The sequence below is a fragment of the Chrysoperla carnea genome, chromosome 2, assembly GCF_905475395.1.
Source record: "Chrysoperla carnea chromosome 2, inChrCarn1.1, whole genome shotgun sequence".
Classification (NCBI taxonomy): Eukaryota; Metazoa; Arthropoda; class Insecta; order Neuroptera; family Chrysopidae; genus Chrysoperla; species Chrysoperla carnea.
Window position 1 is genome coordinate 84,586,585 of NC_058338.1, and position 21,198 is coordinate 84,607,782.

General features: G+C 29.3%; 1 protein-coding gene across 1 annotated transcript in view; it reads right to left on the bottom strand.

The window, feature by feature from the left end:
* The window catches only part of LOC123292999, a 66,393-nt gene extending 46,188 nt beyond the window's left edge, over positions 1 to 20,205 (bottom strand). Inside the window, exons 1-11 of the mRNA XM_044873714.1 lie at positions 20,200 to 20,205; positions 15,089 to 15,335; positions 14,780 to 14,910; positions 13,235 to 13,458; positions 11,714 to 11,895; positions 10,217 to 10,458; positions 8,738 to 8,917; positions 7,003 to 8,131; positions 6,696 to 6,853; positions 2,682 to 2,805; positions 894 to 1,292 (exon numbers count right to left, since the gene is read on the bottom strand). Coding sequence (XP_044729649.1) covers positions 894 to 1,292; positions 2,682 to 2,805; positions 6,696 to 6,853; positions 7,003 to 8,131; positions 8,738 to 8,917; positions 10,217 to 10,458; positions 11,714 to 11,895; positions 13,235 to 13,458; positions 14,780 to 14,910; positions 15,089 to 15,335; positions 20,200 to 20,205 — 3,022 coding nt within the window. The remainder of the gene's footprint in view (positions 1 to 893; positions 1,293 to 2,681; positions 2,806 to 6,695; positions 6,854 to 7,002; positions 8,132 to 8,737; positions 8,918 to 10,216; positions 10,459 to 11,713; positions 11,896 to 13,234; positions 13,459 to 14,779; positions 14,911 to 15,088; positions 15,336 to 20,199) is intronic.
* Positions 20,206 to 21,198: the final 993 nt, after the last annotated feature.

The following is a 21,198-nucleotide window of genomic DNA, read 5'->3' on the forward strand; positions in this document are numbered from 1 at the left end:
GAAAATAATTATTTTTAATTGTTTTGAAAACCATTCAATTTTCAAAATTATATATCATTTTTTACATTTTTATTTAATTATTTCTAACAATGGTACAGTAAAAGAGGTTACAAAAAGCGGCTAATAAAGGAAAATGAAAAAAACCGCTTGCATTTTACTAAAGCATGAGTTAGTCGTGCAAATGTTTCTACTTGTTAATAAACAATTAATTGTGAATTCAATGGAACGATCAATGTTAAAGTTAACTTAAAAAATATTTCATATATACATGGTATAATTAGTAATTAGGCAACTTGTATGACGTAAATGTTTTAAGTGTTTGTTAAAAAATCGAAAACTATTATACATGTATAACGTATACGTAATTCAAGTTGCTTATTTATTCCTAGTCAAATATTGATCGTTCGATTGATTTAACAATTTATTATTAACAAATAGAAACATTTGCACCACTAACTCATGCCTTACTAATTATATATGACTTCTATGAAACACATTCCATGAGGTTTTAGCAAAATGCGAGCGATTTCTTTCGTTTTCTTTAATTTGTAACATATATGACTGTACTATAAATATGTAATAATAAATACAAAAATCGATTGACAAGTTCTTCAAACATATTCAAACAGAATTCAGTAGTTTTTAACCAAATAATTATACAATTAATTTATCATCCTCTGAAAGTTAGAAAATTTAAAAAACCCCCGATGCAGTTCATAATTTCGTAGTAATTTTAGATTTTTCGGCCTCATTATTTTTAATACTACATTCATTATCATCTATTATCGAAATATCATTTGATGATTGCCAATTATTATTAACATAATAAAAATTATTATAATCATTATTATTTTTTGATGTGTTTTCATCATCAACACCTTCAAAGTAATTACTCTCAATTAAATGTTGCCAATTATTTTTGATATCATTCACAAACTCTTTACGATCATCCGTGACCGTTTCAACACTATCAAGCATATCTAAATTTTTTTGAAGTAATAATTGGTGTCGTATTTTTGTATCTTTCTTTTGATTATTATTTTGTTTTGGTAAATTTTCGTAATAAGATGTTGTTGCCACTTCACTATTATTATCGTTCATATTATTTTCTACAACGTCTTGTTTTTGTCGGTATATTGCTGGTGATGGCAGTTGATTGTCAAATTTCATTTTTGTTGATGTAAGATCTAATGTTTTTGATTTTTTGACGTTGGTATTATTAAGTTTTCTTGTACTGCTGGTGCTGTTACATAATGTTATTGAGTTGTTATTGGTTGAAGAAAATTGTTGTTCTAGAAATTTAGTTAATATTAGTTTAATATTTTCTAACTCTTTAAGATATGATATTAAAGAGTTGTTTTGAAAATGTTTTCATTGCTCCAAATTATGAACATAATGATAAAATTTTAAAAAATTTCTAAATGTAAGTCTATTTTATCCCCGATTTGGCTGACTTATCAAAATAATCGATTTTTTGTACTTGATGACGTCATCAAAAGTTGATTTTGATCTATCACGAGCAAATTTAATACAATTTGTATAAACCAAGTATATAATTGTACTTAATTGATTATATTCTTTCGCACAAACATTTTTTCCAGTTTTAATAAACCAAGCCGCTCCAATAGCTCTAATAAGAGTACAGTAGAGTCGCAATACTCGAAACTATTTGGTCACCAACATCTTCCATATTGCTCTCTCTCTATCAGTCACTCAAAAATGATATTGTTTGTTTGTATATTATGCATCTAATATTATTCTTTCGTATGATTCTAAAGACACAACAGCCTCACAATAACATGTGTTTAATATATAATGTGTACAATTTTACTTTAATATATACTTTTCAGTGCAGTTTTTGCAATTTTTTTAAATCGGAATTAATTCATTAATCGGAACACCCCTGATTTTTATTGAGCCCCGATGATAGAGGCCCTACCGGTTTATAAAAGGCCAATAAAAAGTAATATTAAATTATCTTCACGAATCCTCCAAATGGAAGACATAAAGAATCGTACAAAATTGGGCCCCGCAATATCAGATAAGAAAATGACTTTCTGTGAATTTTTTTCTAACTCAGCCTAAAATGTTCTAAAAATTATTGAGTAGTTTTTGAGCTACGGGCAATCAAAGCTACACATATTATATTTATAGTACTTTTATGGCAAGGAAAATGGCTTTCTGTGAAAAATTTTCAAAACCGACCCCAATTTGTTCTTGGGATTGTCCTGATCAAAATTTCTCACGGCTACAATATTTGTTAACGAGTAGTTTTCGAAAACTACCCATTAAAAAAGTTTGTGGTTGTGAGACGTTTTGATCAGAACGCTCTAAAAAACATTTTTGGGAAGTTTGAAAAAGTTGAAACTCCTCGTTAAAAATGTTTGTGGCCGTAAGAGCTTTTGATCAGAATCATCCAAAGAATATTTTAGGGTGGGTTAAAAAAAGTTTCACAAAAGTCATTTTCCTATCTAATATTGCTGGGTCCTATTGCTTTGTTATGAGTTTACGGTCTTATAATAAAACCAATTTATTTACCCTTGTTTATTTTTATCAACCTAATTATCCCTTTTTATAATTACACATTGTTACGTTAAAAAAAAAAAAAAAAGCATATGAAAAAAAACATTTTCAATTGAACAACATAGAAAGGTTTGTTTTTTAATACATGAATATCAGACCTGTTGTTCGGCTACGTAAAGTTCGTATGTGACGTCGATGTGTTCCCTTTGATATGCGATGAATCGTGTCTAACATTTGTAAACGTTCAACATCTGGTAGTAATGTCGATATTTCTTGTAAAATCTACACACACAAAAAAAACATTTTTTTTAAAGATTTTTTTTCTGTACACATATAACAAGATAGTATAATAATACGATACATATAACGACTAAAGTTAGGAATTGTGTTTAGATATTGTATAAAGGAAAAGGAGTTCAATGATGACACGGTTCCTAAGATATCCCAAATAAAAAATAAAAAAAAAGAAGAATTTAATGTTAAATTCATTTCATATTTCGTGGGCATGCATACAAACTATCAGAGACAAAATGGCAACACAAATACGCCGCCATTATAACGTTGGGTTTTAGTTTTCAGGGTAATTATTATACCATGCATATATGTTATATGCAAGGTATACTAAGTTTAGTCCCAAGTTTGTAATGCTTAAAAATAATATTGATGCTACGAAAAAAAATTTTGGTATAGATGTTCATAGAATCACCTAATTAGTCCATTTCCGGTTATCTGTCCGTCTGTCCGTCTGTCTGCCAACACGATAACTCAAAAACGAAAAGACATATCAAGATGGAATTTTTATAATGTAGTCAGGACGTAAAAAGTGAGTTTGAGTTCGTAAATGAGCAACATAGGTCAATTGGGTCTTGCAACTATGCAATTTATATTATGCCACTTTTATTAAAAGTGCAAATAGGCATATGTATTAATTAAAAGACGCAATCAAATGATAATTTTACATAGTTTTTTTTTATATATAGCGTACCTCCTTAAGCAACTATATTCGTAAGATAGCCTCCCCGATAAAAAAGTCTGATTGAATTCCAGGTCAAATTTTCAATTCATTCCTATTTAATTCCAATTCACTCCAATAGAACTCAAAATGAAATGCCCAATTCGATCCCATTCATGATTTCAACCATTTAGAAATTTCCAATTAATTCTATTGGATTCGGAATGAATTGGAAATTTTTTTGTAATTAAATTTAGATTCAAAATTTTAATTGGTTTCAATTGGAATGAATCCGAATTAATCGAAACATTAATCGGATTTTTTTATCAGGGCTATCACCTCTTTTTTTAATTTTTTTTTTCAGTTCTAGAACTACATAAATATTGCAAGTTTATAAAATTTGTATTGCCAATAAATAAGTTATTATTTTACTCATTAAAATTTTTGCAAAAATTTAATTTATAGAATTTATAGCGTTTTAAGTTACGTTCGAATAACTCGTAAGATTTTGTCTATTTTGTTTCCAATATCTCTTTCAAATGTTAAGAAATTAAGCATTTTTGCGGCCTCTTCCGCAAGAAAACATTCAGCAGCCCCAGAGATTTCTGATCGTGCAATGTACCTTTTATGAATAACGGCAATTTTTAAATTGCCTAAAATGTCTCGCAATGATTATATTTAAATGCATAGTTGCATAAAAATTGCTTAAAGATATATTAATAAAATTTCTAATTTTTTATCGAATCATCCCGAGCATATAAAAACATGGATTTTACAAAACATTCAAGATAATGACCATATTTTATTTACGTGGGTAACAAATTTTGATCTATACATATGAAATTGATACAGAAAAAAAAGAGAAAACTAGAAAATAGAACATGATTACCATGAAAAAGAATTCGTCTATCATAAAAGAAAACATAAAATATCTACTTCCCGTTGCAAACATATAGATTTGATAAAATATTCACATTTACTGTTATTATACATATCTATAAAATACACACATCTTTATCCTAGTTCTTCCCTATGCCTTTAGGGTATAAAAACATTTACTTTAATATCTACATACTACACTACACTACTAAACTATTAAAACGTTGACTTTTCGAAGCCTTGATGTCGATAAATAACGATGACCTATAAAAAAAGCTTTGTTTTTTTTATTCAATAATTAAAGTTATTAGAATCAATGTTGAACGGTATCAAATTGTCTTTGTGTGATATCTCAGAAAAAATTCTTCGGAATTGATTATATTCGTTTTTTTTTCGATCATTGCAAATCGAATAGGTTTCTGCTGCTTAAGATTGTGTACCAGTAGAAGATAATTAATTCTTCCCTAAACAATTTCAATCAAATTTTTCGCTTACTACCTTTGTTTTCTCAAACCATTAAAAGTCGCCAATCTCTCAGAGTATAACCTTTGTAATATGTAAGATTCTTATTAGTGTGATCAAATTAAAAAAAAATGGCGTCAATTTTTAGATAATTCTGAGTTCGGAGAAAAAAATTGAATTTAGTAGATCATTATGATACAAATTGAGGAAACTAAAATCTAACATTTTTTGATGGTCGGAAGGGGTCCAAAAAAAATGGTAAAGTGGCCTAATCCGGTCTTTCGCGTCAGACACCGTCGGATTGAGTTAAAAATAAAAAAGTGTTTAATAAGCTTAGGCGCCGTAAAAAGGCGAAAAGAATGAGCTGCGAATGAACCCGATTGGTCCATCGATGTCCCCACAAATTGCAAAAAACCATCGATTTTGCTCGAAATTTCAAAACTTCATAGCTCTTGTTGTTTTAAAGATTTAAAGCTGAGATTTAAATGGATTGTCGCTTTTGTACCCATGAAGTATCACACACAATTTCAGCAAGATCGAATGTATACTTTTTGCAAACCGCAGCTGAATGCAAAAAACAGGACTTTTGTAAAATGGCCCTAAAAAAGTTGTGGTGCGGTAACGCGCTATTTTTTTTACGCGAGCATATGCTTCAATCGTTAAAGTAATACCTACTAAAGTGCCAACCTCTCATATTTAGTAAAAGTTACTAAAATATTAATTTTAAATTACTATTATTTTAAATTATAACATTAAAAATAGGATGGGAGTAATGGGAGCAATTATTAAGAGACAGAAGTTATGTGACATTATAGTCTTAATAATTGCTCCCATTACTTCCATCCTATTTTTAATGTTATAATTTAAAATAATAGTAATTTAAAATTAATATTTTAGTAACTTTTACTAAATATGAGAGGTTGGCACTTTAGTAGGTATTACTTTAACTATTGAAGCATATGCTCGCGTAAAAAAAATAGCGCGTTACCGCACCACAACTTTTTTAGGGCCATTTTACAAAAGTCCTGTTTTTTGCATTCAGCTGCGGTTTGCAAAAAGTATACATTCGATCTTGCTGAAATTGTGTCTGATACTTCATGGGTACAAAAGCTACAATCCATTTAAATCTCAGCTTTAAATCTTTAAAACAACAAGAGCTATGAAGTTTTGAAATTTCGAGCAAAATCGATGGTTTTTTGCAATTTGTGGGGACATCGATGGACCAATCGGGTTCATTCGCAGCTCATTCTTTTCGCCTTTTTACGGCGCCTAAGCTTATTAAACACTTTTTTATTTTTAACTCAATCCGACGGTGTCTGACGCGAAAGACCGGATTAGGCCACTTTACCATTTTTTTTGGACCCCTTCCGACCATCAAAAAATGTTAGATTTTAGTTTCCTCAATTTGTATCATAATGATCTACTAAATTCAATTTTTTTCTCCGAACTCAGAATTAAATTATTCAAAAAGTTAATTTGATCACACTATATGAACAAAACTTCTGAAGGGCGGAAAAAATTGGACGGAAAAGTCATTTGGTGTTGTTACTACAGAAATGGTAGTAGGATAATTATAAGGCACTGGTTGGACTGAATGCAGGCACAACGTTAATCCATTTGCTTCGGTCATTCTCTTCTTGGCCTATTGACATCAAAATTCTTTGGCAATTTTAAAGGAGCACCAAATGATACAAATAGTAGTGTCAGTCACCCTAGACAGTCGCTACAATTTAGTCTAACTGGCTCAATAATAACAGTGGCTACGCTTTTAACTCCCAACGCTTTAAAAAATTAAAACTTGCAAACACAAACAAAATTGGATTTCTTTTCCTTTCAAAGAAAAATTTTAAAATTAAAATTCAAAACATTATTTCCTTACTGTAAGTTTATTTAAGCCAACCAAAGACTCCATTAAATCTCCCAGACATCGTTGTTGACCATATCTTCGACATAATTCTAGTATTTTATTCATTGGACTTAAATCGCGTGCTTCATTATGTGGCAACGTCTTTTGATATTGTACAGTGTCTTCATTGTCTGAAATATATCGAAAATGATTTTAATTAAGTATATTTGTCGCTTGAAATACACATCTTCTAGCTACATGCAAAATACATGCAAGAAGTCGAAGCAAAATGGAAGTCGAAGAATTTACTCCCCTGAATGTAACATGAAACAGAAATTACCTTCTGTTGAAAATTGACATTTTACAGATAATTTTAATGTAGATGGTAAGGATCCAGGTGCATTCAATCCTTTATACTGATTTTTTAATGTCGTATAATCCGTATTCCTCGAAATAGCGTTCTTCAAAGTATGAAAACCATAATTAGGCTTTGTACAAAGCAGCTGATACCGTACAGTTGTCAAATTATTTGGTGTAAAAATTAAATTTAAATCAGCATTCTGTGTTAATTCTAAAATATCTTGAGCCCAAAACCATCCTTTATTCGCCGCATCCATAACACCAGTTAATGGTTTAATTAAACCATCATTAACTAATTTACTAAATGTTCCTAACGTATGTAATTCATCTAAATATTCTCGTCGTTTCCATGCTTCAATATGCCAGGAATTTTCATACGATGCTAAAAATAAACGATTCAAAAACGGTCGTAACAAAGGTGCTAAAAATCGTTTATCTTCATCTAAAGCACGATATAACCATTTCAAAACTTGAGCTACTAATATATTATCATTGTCCAAAATAATTTTTAACATTTTCATTTCCTTACTAACAATTCGAAAAAGAATCTGTTTTGAATTTTCTAATTGTAGTTCAGTCTTATTCCAAACATGTCGATTACGAATTTTTACACTTTTCGAGTAAAATTTAAATGCTTGATCCAAAATATAATTAAGTATGTAAATTAATTTTTCGTTATCAAAAAATATGTAAGGATTTCCTGTAATTACTTCATGCATTTTAAGGATTTCCATAAAAACAATTTTTAAATACTCTAATTGTTTTTTTGTAAATTGAGATGCGGCCGCAAAATTTTTATCTTTAAATTCATTAGTGAAACTTAAACGATATGATTTATTAATTGATGGTGGAGCTAAATCAGCCATAATTTGTACCCATTTAATCGTTAATTCACTTTGTACACGATCACGAATTAAATTATCATTATCAAATTTTTGTATTAGCGTTGATTCTTCATATAAATGTTCTAAAAATGATAAAATTTGTTCAGCATCCGCAATAAAATCATCATCCGTACATGTATTTAACATGAAGAATATATTTTGTTTTGGGAATATGTATGAACGTTGAAATTCATTACGTAATGATAATACTAAATTATCAAGTATCTTTAATACATGATATGATAACATTTCGGGTAACCAATTCATTAAAAGTTTTGATGGACTTGTATAGGCGTTTTCCAATTCTAACCATAATAACGTTAAAATAATATTCTTGGTTACTAATTTCAATTTCTCCTAGAAATCAATTAAAACAAAAGTTATAATTATATAAAATTTATAATTTATACAGTGTGCTTAGTTTGTGCTCGAGAATTATCGAGAAATTTATCTTTAGTCAAGAGGGGGAAAAAAACCAACGCCTCAAGAAAGCAATTCCGTGCACTAATTAACTAAAAAAGGATGCATATTAAGATGTAGATGATAATTTATATCCAAACTCAAATTCTATTTCAACCGAAGTTTTCAACAAGTTAAATGTTTAGTTATTTCTAATAACTTAGCTGAAAGCACTCTTCATTAAATTACTTTTACTCTACGATGCCACAGACAGACAGACAGACAGACTGATACACACACATAAGGTCAAACTTAAAGCAACCCTTTTTTTGGCTCGGGAGTTAATAAAATACGGTCATTAGGGTCTACCCGGGCTTAAAGATAATTAATAATCAAAAGATGATTATAAAAATAAATAATAAAAACACTTACTTGTCGATTGATTCTCATTAAAAGTATATTTAAAATATCCAAAATTTTATTTGGTAAACTCGATGTACCATAATGCGACATTAAAGTATTTCTTGCTGCTGGAAAACACAACCGCCACACTATTGATTTTGTATCGGATTTTAATGAAGAACATGGTGCAATTGAAACCACGTACATTCCCTAAGATAATTATAGAAATTAAAACATATATAAAATTACCCCTAGGGTGTTTTTCTACAAGATGTTTCTTTTTCACTACATTCTTATGGAACTATTTCAAATTTTCTACATTCAACATAACCAACAAAAAAGCTTATATGTATAATGAAAAATTAAGTATTCCGTAGCTTTATAAACCAGTCTCCAGCTCAAAACAGAGTCGGGACTGTGATCTGGAAGCCACTCACATCTATCGTTAGAATCACTCAAGAAGACAATCAACTTTTTGCTCACGCTTGATTTAGAACATAAATAACTTTTATGTTTCAAATGGTATATGTGCAGTTTAAACTTTTCTATCTTTATATAATTTAATATATTTTCAAGTTAAAAATTTTTCAAAATTTTCAATCAGAAATTGTGAGAATTACTCTCATCACGACAATAAAGTTGTAAAAAAAAAATTAACTTCGGACCTGTTCGTATACTTTCGTTAGTTAAGTCGTACTCAGGAAATTAAAATAATTTAATTAATAAGATTATTTCTCTGTTATAATTTTTAATTAGCTAATGCATTAAAAAATAAATTTATATCAAATTATGTAGAGGTTATGATTTACCAAGATAAAGAATATTTAACGCATGTGCAGAAAGCGTGAGCAAATATCTCATCACGCTACTAAAGATTACCGGACAGTTGACTGCTTGTCAACTTGTCAGTTGAGTGCTTACTGTTTAAAACCTACTCCGGTAATTCTCATTGAAGGAAATTTATGTTTCTAGTCAAAAATACTAGAATATTTCTTTCTTTTAGTTGAGAATCCCTTTACGTATAAAGTAAGTCAGATATTGAAAAATGTTTCAACCAAAAATTGTTCGTTTCAAAGAGACGCATCTGATAGGTATCTTTGATTGGATCTTTTAAAAATGTAATCAAAATTTTAAATTATGGCGCCAAATTTAAATTTTGGATCCATTTTTAAGTTATGAGGAAGTCTTAGATGAATCGTACTTTGAATTTCAAAGGGGCATCCCAAAACTCTATCTCTGGATCAAAGGGCAAATCGATTTTTACATTCAATTTTTGATAAACCTGTTTGTTATACCTATTTTTTTTAACGAACAAAGTTGTTGGCCATTAGCTGACCTTGAAGGCCCAGATTTAACCTAAGGTGGCTACGAGACGCCTCCCTTAGCTACGAGCAACTTTTGTTAAAAACATTTTTCTGTATTCGACTTACCTTAGAAAAAATATCACATTAAAGAATAGGTTAAGGACTTCTGAGACATACTGTGTATATATTATTTGTAAAAATATACCGTTTGTGCGGTCTTGTAATAAACTAAAAATTCAGGATGAGTCAAGTCAATACGATGCGGAAAATCACTAGACGCTGGCCACCCATCAAAACCAATGCCAAGTATTAAATATACTTCTACATCACCATTTCGATGTAAAGCCGGTGATAAGAATCCAATACGTAAGCGTATTCCAGTTGGTTCTTCAACGATAGCTATACGAAAATCACGTGGGTCTGGATATCGTATTTTCTCATTTCCAGCTGATAAAACATTGTTAGAAATGTATAAATTGAATAAACTGGTTTACAATCAAAAAATATATATTTATACTTTTCATTCAGTTAAAAAAAATGAATATTGAATTAAACTCGAATAAAAAGTTTTCTCTTTTTCGACGATTTAGTCCATTGCACTTACATAAATCGTAGAGATGTGACCCAAAACTTTTTACACTAGATTTTTTATTTATTCATTCGATAAGGGTTGTTTGGAGACCTTAAATCTGATTTTGCGTATTCGGGAAATTAACCCTTTCGCCGCCATCTTGGAAAATGACTTTTTTACGTTTTTGCTTATATCTTGCCTTCTATTCATTCAAATTTGATAATTTTCCAAGATGGCGACGCAAGGGATAATTTCCCGAATACGCAAAATCGGATTTAAGGTCTTCAAACGACCCCCTATCCAATGAATAAATAAATAATCTAGTTTCAAAACTTTTGCCAATCCATAAGTGCACTGGAGTAATTGTAATTTAGAAAATTAAGAAAAACTTATTTTTTATTTGTATTTTTTTAACAAATCATTGGTCATAAATTTCGATTTTTTCCCCAATTTCGTATATCAATTTTTTGTATTATATAAATACGTATTTCGACTACCAAGTAGTCATCATCAGTATTAATTAGATAACCGTAATTACCCTTATTGTGTATGTTATTCATTGCTGATGATGACTGCTTGGTAGTCGAAATACGTATTTATATAATACAAAAAATTGATCAAGGAAATTCTCATTTATTTTCTTTGGTATATATATTTAAATTTTTGGTCGACAATATTAGTTTTTGGGGTGATTTTTTCGAACTCGGATTCGGAATTTCTCTAATACATAGAATTTTTAAATTATTTTTACCTAAAAAAGGGAAATATGTGTTTTTCGGTTATATTTGAAATTTTGTAACATTACTATGTAATTTTTTTTCTCATATGGAAATTGAAAGCCTTCCAAAAAATTGGCACTTCAAACAATGAATGTCACTACAGTAGATAGCTTCTAAATTAAATAACATAGGCAATTATTGTTACAGAAACGTTGTATGTAAAATAAAAACTTTTCTATAGAAACGTCTATGTTTTCTATAGAAAATGCTTAGAATAGGTTTCGCTTATATCCTCTAAGCAACTTGCCTATCCTCGATAAATTAACATATTAACGAAAATTTCTTTTGAAATTTCAATAAAGTATAAATAATTTTGTTATATTAATAAGATGCAATAACTACAGAAACATACTTGGTCCGTAAAATACTTGTTCTTGTGATGATACTTTTAAAATTTGATAAATAATAGCAGCGTCAGCAACTTTCCCAGGTGCGCCACAGCATTGAGATTCTTCCACTTCATCAGGATTATTTGGAGATGCTCCACCAGCCGATAATGCTAAAAGCTCTACAAAGCGTTCTTGAATTTTGTCTCTGTAATCAAATATTATTGAAGTGAAAGTCGAAAAGGAAACATAGTATTCGTATTAATATAAAATCGTAAAGTCGTAAAATTTTCACATAGATTTTAAAACTCCCGAAGATTACCATCTATTAATGGGAGACTTGTGGTGAAAATAATGACAGATCAAAGTGCTACATTTTCTTGCATCTGCCACGAAGTGGTTTGAAAAATAATAGGAATTGGATGAGATCCAACTTACCATAGTTCGTCAACTTTCACTTGCAGCCTATGTATGTATGTATGTTTAGCCCTTGTAGCGCTCTAGAGTCCAAACGCGATTTTAATGACTCTTACGTAAATCAATTTTTTTTATTCAATAGCTATTCAGTATTCAATGATACCCCACTTACAGGTAGTACGAGCGCCAAGGTAAGTTTAGACTTACCTTAAAATTATTTGTATCTTATTGTCTACTTTGAAGATGAATTTTGTTATAACTTTATTAATGTAGACGAAAAATAAGAATAAAATTTTTCGATATCTGTCTTGGTTTTCGAAATATCGAAAGCTAAAAAATAAAACAAAATTTTAAATTTTCGATATTTTGAAAATTACTCTAGGTATCGAATAATTTTATTTTTACTTTTCGTCTTATATTGTCAAGTTTAATTTGTGTCCAGACTACCGTGCTCATACATTTTTCAATAATTTATTAAGTTTTTAACTTCAATTTAAATACTTTTTTTTATTATCCACTGACTTGTTTTGGAGAAATCTATGAAAACATATCATTCATCCGTTTTCCCATAAAACCAATGTTAAATATGCCTACTTTTGAAATCATTTATTTATTTAAATAATCGGGCAACCAAGTCCAACATATTAAAAAAAATCAAGCCTTTTATCCAAAATTGCCCTCGCATAGGTACATCCTTAAGTCAAAATGGTAAAAATGGTAAAAATGGTAAAATAAGATTATAATTTCGTAAGAAAATACAGCAATTTTCAGCATTTCACCTTTCGCACACGCTATCACGGAGTATCCTAGCCCCGATTATAACCGCCAAAATGAGCCGAAGTGAAGCACTCATTACCGCAAAAATTGTTCACACTAAGCCCACAGTTGATTCAGTATGACTTAGAGTAAAATTTCCTCTCTAACTTCAATCAACACTGTAATATTTTTTGGCTATCATTCGAAACAAAAGCGAGAAAATAAAGCACTAAAATCTATCATTATCTTACGATCTAAAAGTAAGAAACTTTTGAATAGCTACAACATGCCTATCTGTAATAAATTAATATACAACCCCGGAAATAATAATTTCGATTGTTCTTCATAGTAAAGTAAAATTTATAAATGAATACCTTCTCAAATATCCATTTGATGTGAGAAATTCAGACCATTCAGTTAAGTTATTGCCTTGTACAACAATACGAACATACCCTTGAGGAAGAGTTTCATCTTCCGTGTCATCAATCAAACGACAAATTACCTCATTCTCTATGCTAGTTTCATTTAATGATGACGATGCTGATGTTGATAATTTATCAAAGCGTACTAAATATTCAAAACGTTGAGTGTATTCTGTCTGAAATTAATAATGTTCATTATGATTCATATTCGCTATTATTTATTTTATATTTCGCGTGATTGTCTTCAAAATTAATATCTTATATATTATTTATTACTCTAGCAAGTTTTTTACTTTATTATATTATAAATCGATTTCGGGGTTTCAACGGAAATACACGTGTTGAGAGTCCCTGATACCAAAAAAGTGGTTTTTAAAAAATGTTGCGTTCGTCGGTATGTCGGTATGTCTGTAACCAAATTGGAGCCTTCAATTTTCAACCGATTTTTCTCAAACTCGGTAAATAGGTTTAGTTTGGTCATAATTATAGACGATTTTTTCATTTTTTTCCTAGGCCTTTTTTCAAGAGTACTTCCCTCTAGGTCAAAACAGGATTTTTGAGATTTTCTCAAAAACGACTCTAACGATTTCGATTAAACTGGGCATAAGGCTAGACAAGGATTATTAATATTATCTTCGAACTTTTAACTCAGTACTGTTTTAAAGATTAATTTTGTATATTAGAGTCGGTCCATTAGTCGCACCTATTTTGTTCATTCAAGAACCTACCTTAATTAAATTCTCAAATACGCTATATGAAAACATCAGCCTTATTTTTCATTATTAAAATGGAATGGCTTTTTCTTGCAAATTCCACCCTCACCATTAAATTTTTCTTTGGGAAGTTTTATAAGCAGTATTTTATAGTAAGTAAATATTTGGTAAATCTCTTTTCCGCGTGACAACCGGGGGCTTAAAGTAGCACTACGATAACAGGATTATATTGGGTTTCAGAAGACGAATATATTAGATGTATATTAAGGAACCATAGTAATTTAAAACAATACTGTTCAAATGTATGAATGGCTACTGTCTTATGGCTGTTCAAATGTATGAATGGCTACTGTCTTATGACTGTTCAAATGTATGAATGTCGAACTGTCTAATAAAAAAAACTTGTTCTTTTAACTGTCTAATAAAAATAACTTGTTCTTTTAACGGTCTAGGCATTCTATAGACTAGTGCTGCTTTTCATAAGGTGAAAACCTGCTCATGACTGCCATATTGACAGCTAAATATCACTAGTAATTTTCCCAATAGAATTTCGACCTCTATCTGAATATGGCTATGGCTATGGATTATGGCGAATCGATTTGTATTTGAATATGGCTCTATACATGTCCGTGAGGATCAGACTCATTTTGTTAGAAATTATTTTTGAAATAATTCGGTTTTCGAAACAATTTGCCAGCAGGGATGCATTTTTAAAGAGATAGGCTTACAAGAAATTATATTTTATATCTCTCAAATTGATTTTAACGAGAAAAACAAAGCTTACCTCAGATGAAGAAGAATGTTCTTCATGCAATTTAATTAAAAATTTCGATGAAAATTTAGAATCTAAAGCTCCAACCCCACATAGAAGTCTTTGAACCAAACGTTCCACAACATCAGATATTTCTTTATGGCCTGAAATCAACATTGGATAATTTCAATGTAGAGCTTAATAAAGTAAAACGAAATATTACGTATTCCAAAACCTTACAGATGCAGTATAACGATACTGCTTCCGAGGAAACAATTAATTTAGAAAACTTGTAAAAATATTTAAAATAATTCAGGGAAACTAATTCTTAAAATTGCACACCTGTTATATTATTATATTGCGTAGAATTCGATGACGATGTTTGTAAATCCCCAAGATATCGATTTAACGCACCCAGTTGTTCTTTGGAAAATGTCATTTCTGTACAATTTAATTTCAAATCTTTTAAACTATTACCATCACCATTATAATTGTAAAGTTTATTTATGTTGTTTTTAAATCGATTCGATGAATTTTTAGCATCGTTATGCTGATTCCATCCACAACTTATAAAGGATTTTGCTGCTGCCTAAAAATTATAATTATTACTAGTGTAGTATTTTTACAGTATTATATGCAACAAAAAGAACATTTGTGTATGTACAATTGCCTGTGTAATCACAAGAATGCACCGAACACTATGGTGATTTTTGTTCGAAAATGTAAGCATAACTTAAAGATCCAGTTGTCACTTTAAAATTTCAAATTTAAACCAAATTCTAAGATCAATTTGTACATTTTTCATTTAAACCAAATTCTAAGATCAATCTGTACATTTTGCATTTAAATTTTGCTGTTTTCATCAAAATAAAACAAATTATGTTTGATATTTCTGTCGAATTTTCACAGAAAAATCAGGGTACCATATCAGTCTTCAAATTCGTTTCATTATTCAATTCAAAGGAACCTATTACTTTTTCTACAGGTAAAAACGCTTTATGCAGTGTGGTTTGAATGCTACAAATTTGTCGGTAAACCAGTCGATCAAGCAATTAAAATCTTTTTCTTCTATAATTCGATCTTTTAAAATGTTTCCTTTTATTTTGTTGAACTCACAAAGTAAATAAAAAAAATAAAACGAATGAGTTAATATGTAAAATATTACATCTAAAAGATTTTCCTAATAAGGAAATATTATCATTTTACAGAATATAAATAAACCTATTTCACTATTTTCAAAGAATAAAATAATAAAAAAAAATAATTATTATTATTCATTTGACCTTTTATACTATTTTCATGAAATGTATCGCATTAATATTTTCAAAACAAAAAAGTTATACATTTTGTTACACAATAAATGAATGATATACTAATTTTAATTTTTGATCTATATGGAACTAATTATACATTTCCTTTTTATAAAATTAGTATCAACATTAAATCAATAAAGATACAATATATTTTTAGGATATTGTTGCAAATTGATGGGTAAAGATACACTTATAGACCTTTATCACCAATATTGGTATATCACCAATAGACCTTTTCATGAAAAACAGAAATGTTTTTTGTTAATTTTTTATGAATAAATAGGTCAAGTAGAACCTATAACTCGAAAATTACGCATTTTTAACAATAAAAATACTATGAAAAAATTTAAAAAAAGTCACAATATTTGAAATAATTTAAAACAATTTTTTTTTGCTCCACCGCCCACGTGATCTGTGACGTCAATTCGACAAGCAATGACAATAAAACAGTGTCAACAGTCGTATTAATATATCGTTAATATCATCTTTAAAGGGGTATTGTCTATATTATATCATTTCTGAAAGTAAAGAATAAAATGCCAACAAAAGTCAACCCAGGATTTTCAAAGGCAGATCAAGGAAATCTACCGAAAATAACTATTTTTATGGTATGGAAGTTTTTAGTGCAAGATGACAGTAACAATAATAATTAGATTTTCCAATCGGACCCATGCAATGAGCACGATAAAACCAATTTTTTCTAATAGCCATATCCATTGAAAATGGAAAAATGAAGTATTTCTGGCTGTTTTGAAGTATTATTTGGACCCAGAGGCACAAAACACGCCCGATATATTTTTATGCGCGATTTTTCATCGTCATATTTGTTGAAAATATGTAATTATATATAATATTGCTTAATTCAATGAACTTACACGCGCTACGTATGTATGTCAAATTATTATTATATAATGCTTTGACTGCATTTATTTAATATACATATATAGACTCACATTTTGGACAATAAACTACTTCCGACCGATTTATCTGTCATTGCCGGTTTATTTCATTCGCAATTCGTATATTTATAATAATTAATAAAAGTCAACTGACGAACTGACGTCACAGCGCCATTCGTATAACTTTCCGGATCGTTTTCGTCAATTTGAATTTTTAATGATTTTCATTTTCTGTTTTCTCGGTCATATGGCTCCAAAAAATCGGGGAAAAAAATTAACCCATTTATGAAGACATTTACTTTTACTTAAAGAAAAAGAAAAAAAAATGTGAAAAAGGTCTACTGATAACGTAGTGCGTTCAAAAGAATTTTGCATGATTTTTTAAATGTTTGTTCTTGCGCATAAATTGAAATCGGAAAATTTAAATTTTAATTGGGACATTTAAAGTTTTGTTCATTTTCTACTTTACATAGAAATTATGATTGAACATAAAATTTACTACTAAAAGTTATTCCCAAAGTTCCATTTTTTTGGGGCGAATCGATAAAAACTTCTTCGCTTTTGCATGAATGTTACTGAATTGTATTTTTTACAATCGGAAAGAAAAATTAATATTATTTTGAAAATTTTACAAAAACAAATTTTTCATGAAAACGGAAACACAATAAAATATCTATACTAAAAACATATTAACTACTATACTTTATTTTTACTGCACATAGTCATATTCACTTGATCGATTTAATAATATAATAATTTTTTAATAATATTTTGATTGAATTTTATGTTTATTTATTAGCGAATTGACCTAACATTGAACCTAATTTTTTAATCGCAATATCATTTATTATTAATAACAGTAATTTAAAAAAAAAATTTTAATTGAATGTTTAAAATTGAATGAATATTAATTATATTATTAACTTTAGGGTTTATTCAAGTGTATTACGAAAGAAGGATTAGGAAAGCAGGATAGTTCAATTTTTTCTTATTTTTGCTGACTAAGAGGGTGGGAGGGTTTCAAATTATAAATCTTACGTAAGGTAAAAAATTTATAAAATTATAAAAGTTTTATTAACAATTTAAATCAATTATAATCGTTTTAATTATTTTATTATGTTTCTATTCATGACCCGATCTAGAAGGGGGGAGGGCGAGCCGGGAGCGGCAAAAATTTGAGGCGGTAAATTCTTAAAATATGATAAACAGTAATCTCGATAATCGAAACTAAATAAAAATCGGGCTATTCTGAAAACTGGAATTGTCTGGAAAAATTAATTCTAATTTATAAATAAAATGAAACACTGAAAAACGTCATTGGAATCCATGTATTTAAGCGAAACTGTACATATAAGACATATACCCTGTATAAAAGATGTTTATTTTAAGTTGAAATATGCTTCAAACTCAAAAAATAACTTTTAAATAAAAAAGTTTAAATCTTACGCAGGCATTAAACGTAACCTTGATGTTTATACTCAATAAAAAGCTCAGTCTACTTCATAACTGATAATTGATAGATGAACACTTTAAATTAGAAAGTTGTTATTGATTAAAAAAGTAAAATTATTTGATCGAATCATTTTTTTTTTTTATTGTATAATTGTTTCTCCGAAATCTAGACACTCTTCGAAAAAAATTTCCCAATAAATCCAATAAAGGTAGTTCATTTTTCTATCAAGACCATTTTCGTTCATATTGAATGAAAAAACACACAAAAAGCTAGATTTCTGTTATCAATTATTGTCTAAACTATTCGGTCTACAAAAAACTGTTTCAAACAAAGAATGTTAAAGTATTTATAAAGAACTACTTTCTAATTTAAAGCGTTCATCGAATGTTTGTCATGTATGAATCAGAGTGAAGTTTGAATTGAACCTGAAATCTTAGATGGAATTCGATGCCGGTATAAAACATGTCCGTTTGAAATTAATATTTTTCGTTTGAAGCGTTTGAGGGGTTTTGGGGTTCAAAACCTCTCCCAAGATCTGTCCACATAAATTTTGCACTAACAACATAGTCCTAAATGCTCATTTATGACACCCGTTTCCACTGACGAATCAAATATCCATTTATATTTTGAGCTCGCGGTACATTCAAACAGAAAACCTTGATCTTGGCGAGGCTATCGAATTAACTGTTGCTGCAAAACATATTTTCCATGAAATAAGAGAAAACGTTGGAGAAGAGTTCAGAAAAATTATCAAAACTATGAGCGATGTCTGCGATGAATACGACGTATAGAAGTGCGGAAGCCAATGTTCGCGTCATAACAGACTCAACGCTCGAATATACAGACTGATTCAGTTAAAGATTATAGATCCAATTTTGAATCATCGCAATAATTTATCAAATTTAGCTTGCCTCTTTCTCAATCAAATGAAAAGTTTTGATAAAAACTCTTGCTCGACTTTGTGAACTAAAATATTCAATTTTTCACTATGATTCCCGTGACATCTGGGTAAACGGAATTAAGGTGCTAAAAACTCACTCGAAGCACTCTATATTTGAAATAAAGGTGCGTTTCCGAATGTCTACTAAATGCTTTGCGTTCTGGCAGTTTGGTCATACATATTTGGTACATCGCGTTGTGGAGGTCGATGCACACTTATTGGAAAACAGTGACTAAATTTCACATTTTGACCTCATTAATTTCTCTTACTCGAAAAAAGTATTTCTTGTTTTTATTGACTTTATAGCCTAACATGGCGAACAAAAGTTTGAATCCTTCTCTTGGATAATTCCTGCGCACGCGCATGGGCCTGAATTTATTTATCGAATTTCAAGCATATGTCGACTTATACTTCTTGATACTCTGTGTATGGTATAAGTGAAAAGGGCGGCAAATATTATTTTTGCCCGGAGCGGCTAAAAAGCTAGATCGAGCTCTGTTTCTATTACTAAAAATAACTAAATGACTTTTCCGAGCATTGACTTTACACTACTGTAGAATACATGTTATGACATTCGACATCGAATATTTCATTATTTTAGTTTAAACAAATTAAATCATTATAAAATAAATTTTTAAGAGATTACTCTACACACACAAATTGGTTAAATGGTTAAAAAATTTTAACCATAATATTCTAAAATTCAAAGAAGAAAAAAATTACGTACAAAACAGGGGGAGGGGTTGAAAAGTCGTTCCAAATGCGTTACGTAATTTAAGTACAGCCCCTTATGTGAACTTTTGGCTTATTTTCTGCAATATAAGCTCGAGAAATATATCTAAACTTACCTTCATTTTCTTTTCTTCCAAGATTTTTATCCAATGTGTAAAATCCAGATAGATTTATCCTATCGATTAGGTTAAAATTAAGTAATAATAAATATAATAAATATTTTATGTCTATAAAACAGCATAGCTTTAGGCTGAACTACACATAAGACGCTCCTGTGTGCATGTAAAGGTTATAATTGAAATTTTTAACATTATCTCTAATTATTTTTAAAGAATTTTAAAATCATTTCAAACCATTTTCTGTATTTAGATAAATAAATTATTCAATTATCATTGAGTGCGCTCGCAATAGCGATATGTGCGCTTGCGAGAAAACTTTTAAGGTATTTAAAGTATTTCCAGCATGAAAGCACTTATCGGCAGATTTGGCCTATTTTTTCACAGATTCAGAGTAATATTAGCTGTGGGATCTCGAAGTTGAAGAAGTTTTGATCGTTTAGTCACGAGATTATCTGCTGCAAAGTTTCCGATTTTGAGGGTCAAAGCATGTAAAGCTCACTGTTCTCCCAGCTTATTTTTACGACAATAAAAATTCACTCGAGAAAATTGAGTTTATCGTTTTTTATTTTTCAAGATTTTAATTTTGACATGAATTGTCAAAATTGGAAATATTAGTATTAATTATTTCGTGTTTTAAACTGTCAAAATTTCTAAAACTTTTGGATTAAATAAAAAGTAAGCCCTCTTCTTAGCCTGTGAAAAAAATTGGTTAAATTCTATGGGTTTTAACCATAGTTTTAGCATAGGGTCTGCAAATACCATTCTGGAAATACTTTAAGCCGTATGCGAATCACAAAAACTCAAAAAAAATTCGAATAATTTAATTAATAAACTTTTGATCTATAAATTTATACGAACTATTTATTTAAAACTAGCATCATGAAACGCAAAAATAAGAATTATAAAGTAAGTATTAAAAACTTTAACGCATGAACAAAAGAAAAAAAATCGTTAAACTTATGCGATAATAAGTGCATGAAAGAAAAATATGAAAAT